We start from the raw sequence: 2,500 nt of genomic DNA on the forward strand, positions 1-2,500 counted from the left end.
TATATATATATATACATACATATATATATATATATATATATACTTATAAATGAGGAGTGAAACCCTGAATTATCCCCTTTTGATACAAAGTATACATATATATATGTATATATATATACATATATATATTTACATTTGTATTAAAAGGAGATACTTAAGGGATTCACTTCTCATTTACAAGAGTAGAGAGAAAGAGAGAATGAGGTAGCTAAGCCCATACCCTTCCACACTTAAAGTAAAATACATCAAGATTGCCTAACAATCAAAGACCTAATTCAATGGCAAGTCTCTAGAGCTTTGTCGTATCTCTTAACTCTGAAAATAATTTACTCGATCCCAGGCGTAACCTACACTAGTTATTACGCCAAACTGCTGGACAGAATTAGTAGCAGAATTAATCTGCTATAGCCGTTGTAGAGATTCCAGGTGAAATAAGCCCCACCCCTTGATAACGTCACTTGGGAGACAACATGATTGGTTATGACGTCATCAGGGGTGGGGCTTATTTTGCCAAGAATCTTTGCAGTGACTATAGTAGTAAAATTAGTTATTCTGTTGATGTTTGCAGTAGAGGGAGCAGTCTAATAGCAGTAGAAATAGCGGTAATAAAAGTATTTGTAACCTTCTAGCAGAATAATTAGTGGTTTTACTAAAATTAGACTACTGGGAGTAATATTAGTGGTAGTAAATCAATCAACTTGGGATGAGATGGCTCCGAGCCTCAATCCAGGAATGTTTTTGGCTCCAGTACCAATGAGCCAAGGTGAGGCTTTGGAGCCAATGGACAACAAAAACAAATAACTGTGATTACAATTTTATTTCACAAATCGATCGAGATTATCTTTCTTTTGACTTTGATAACAACAGAGTGAATGCAAACAGTCCTCCGCATTTAATGACAGTTAGTGATATCCACCACCGTGGCCGTATCCTCCCTTGGGACCAGACAAGTGGAAATGCTGGTCGGACTTTCCACCGCCGTAGTGCTTCTTGTGGACGACGTGGCCCTTGCCGTAGCCGCCGTGTCCACCATGGCCGTGTCCACCACCGTGGCCGTAGCCACCATGGCCATGACCGTGGCCACCACCGTGGCCGTAGCCACCATGGCCATGGCCGTGTCCACCACCATGTCCGTGGCCGTATCCATCGGCATTCACGAGGACCACCATCAACAGAACGGTTGCGAAGATCACTAAGACTCTCTGAATGAATTTGAATAAGTGTTAAGTATTTAATAAGTATTAAGTTTTTAAGTGTTTAAGAATTCAATTATTTAAGAAGATTTTTTTTATATGAGATAAATAAAGAAATGTAAAATGGATTTTAATGGTTCGAAATACAATGTGTATGATTTTGATATGATAATTATGGAAGAGGTTGTATTAATATTGACATCAAATGATACACCTTTACTGATACGTTTCGACTTGCTAGTTTTCATAATAATAATAATAATAATAATAATAATAATAATAATAATAATGATAATAATAATAATAATAATAATAATAATCAATCAACATAACAATCCTTAAGACGAATAAAGAAACAATTCGTATGAAATATTAATTTGGTAGACATTATTGAAAATGATAAATTACAGTGCCTCTTTAGTATCAAAATCTATGTAAATATAACTGATCTTTTTTAAGAATATAAACAGTAATAACAAAAACAATACTGACAATTTATTTATATTCTATTTTCCATTTATTATAAAAATACTCATAATAAATTACAGCACTCTTTAGTATCAAAATCGATGTAAATACAACTGATCTTTTTTAAGAATATAAACAGTAATAACAAAAACAATACTGAAAATTTAATTATATTCTATTTTCCATTTATTATGAAAAATAATCAGTATATAAAGAAGAAAATAAACAGCAATAGCAAAAACAATACTGACAATTAATTTATATTCTATTTTCCATTTATTATAAAAAATAATCAATATATAAAGAAGTAAACCTCACCATATTGTAACAATGTCAGGGAACTTTTCAGGTGAGAAGTGATCACTGTGAAGTCGAGATTCGAGCTGATGTTAAAAATTAAAAGACGTCTTTATATACCTATGAAAATTTCCCCAGCAAAGCCTTTCCATGAAAGTAAAAATGGATCATCGATCACGTAATAGCATATTGATTTTAATTCTATTTCTCTCTGACTGTACGTGCGTGCGTGTGTGTGTGTGTGTGTGTGTGTGCGTGTGTGTGTGTGTGTCTTTTGCAAGATTAGCAGTCGTGCGAAGTGGCCCGCAAAGTGTTAAAACGTGTGTTTAACTTTTGGGGTTTTCATATTTTAAAATTATTATATTAATGAAGGTTTATGAATAGTTTTTAACTAAAATATGTTAAATAGATTACAATTCTTTTTAACTTTAGATTAATGATTTGTAAATTATAATGATGTGGATTAAAATCTGATAGATTTTAAAATTACCATATACTACCTTAATTATGTTCCATATTAATGAAAGGTATACAAGGACGAA

At 32.6% G+C, this 2,500-nt stretch overlaps 1 protein-coding gene across 1 annotated transcript in view; it reads right to left on the reverse strand.

The window, feature by feature from the left end:
- Positions 1 to 902: 902 nt before the first annotated feature.
- LOC137628293 (zinc transporter 7-like) overlaps positions 903 to 2,500 on the reverse strand; it is a 4,726-nt gene continuing 3,128 nt past the window's right edge. The window contains exon 3 of the mRNA XM_068359454.1: positions 903 to 1,202. Coding sequence (XP_068215555.1) covers positions 903 to 1,202 — 300 coding nt within the window. The remainder of the gene's footprint in view (positions 1,203 to 2,500) is intronic.

The sequence above is a fragment of the Palaemon carinicauda genome, chromosome 36 (assembly GCF_036898095.1).
Source record: "Palaemon carinicauda isolate YSFRI2023 chromosome 36, ASM3689809v2, whole genome shotgun sequence".
Taxonomy (NCBI): domain Eukaryota; kingdom Metazoa; phylum Arthropoda; class Malacostraca; order Decapoda; family Palaemonidae; genus Palaemon; species Palaemon carinicauda.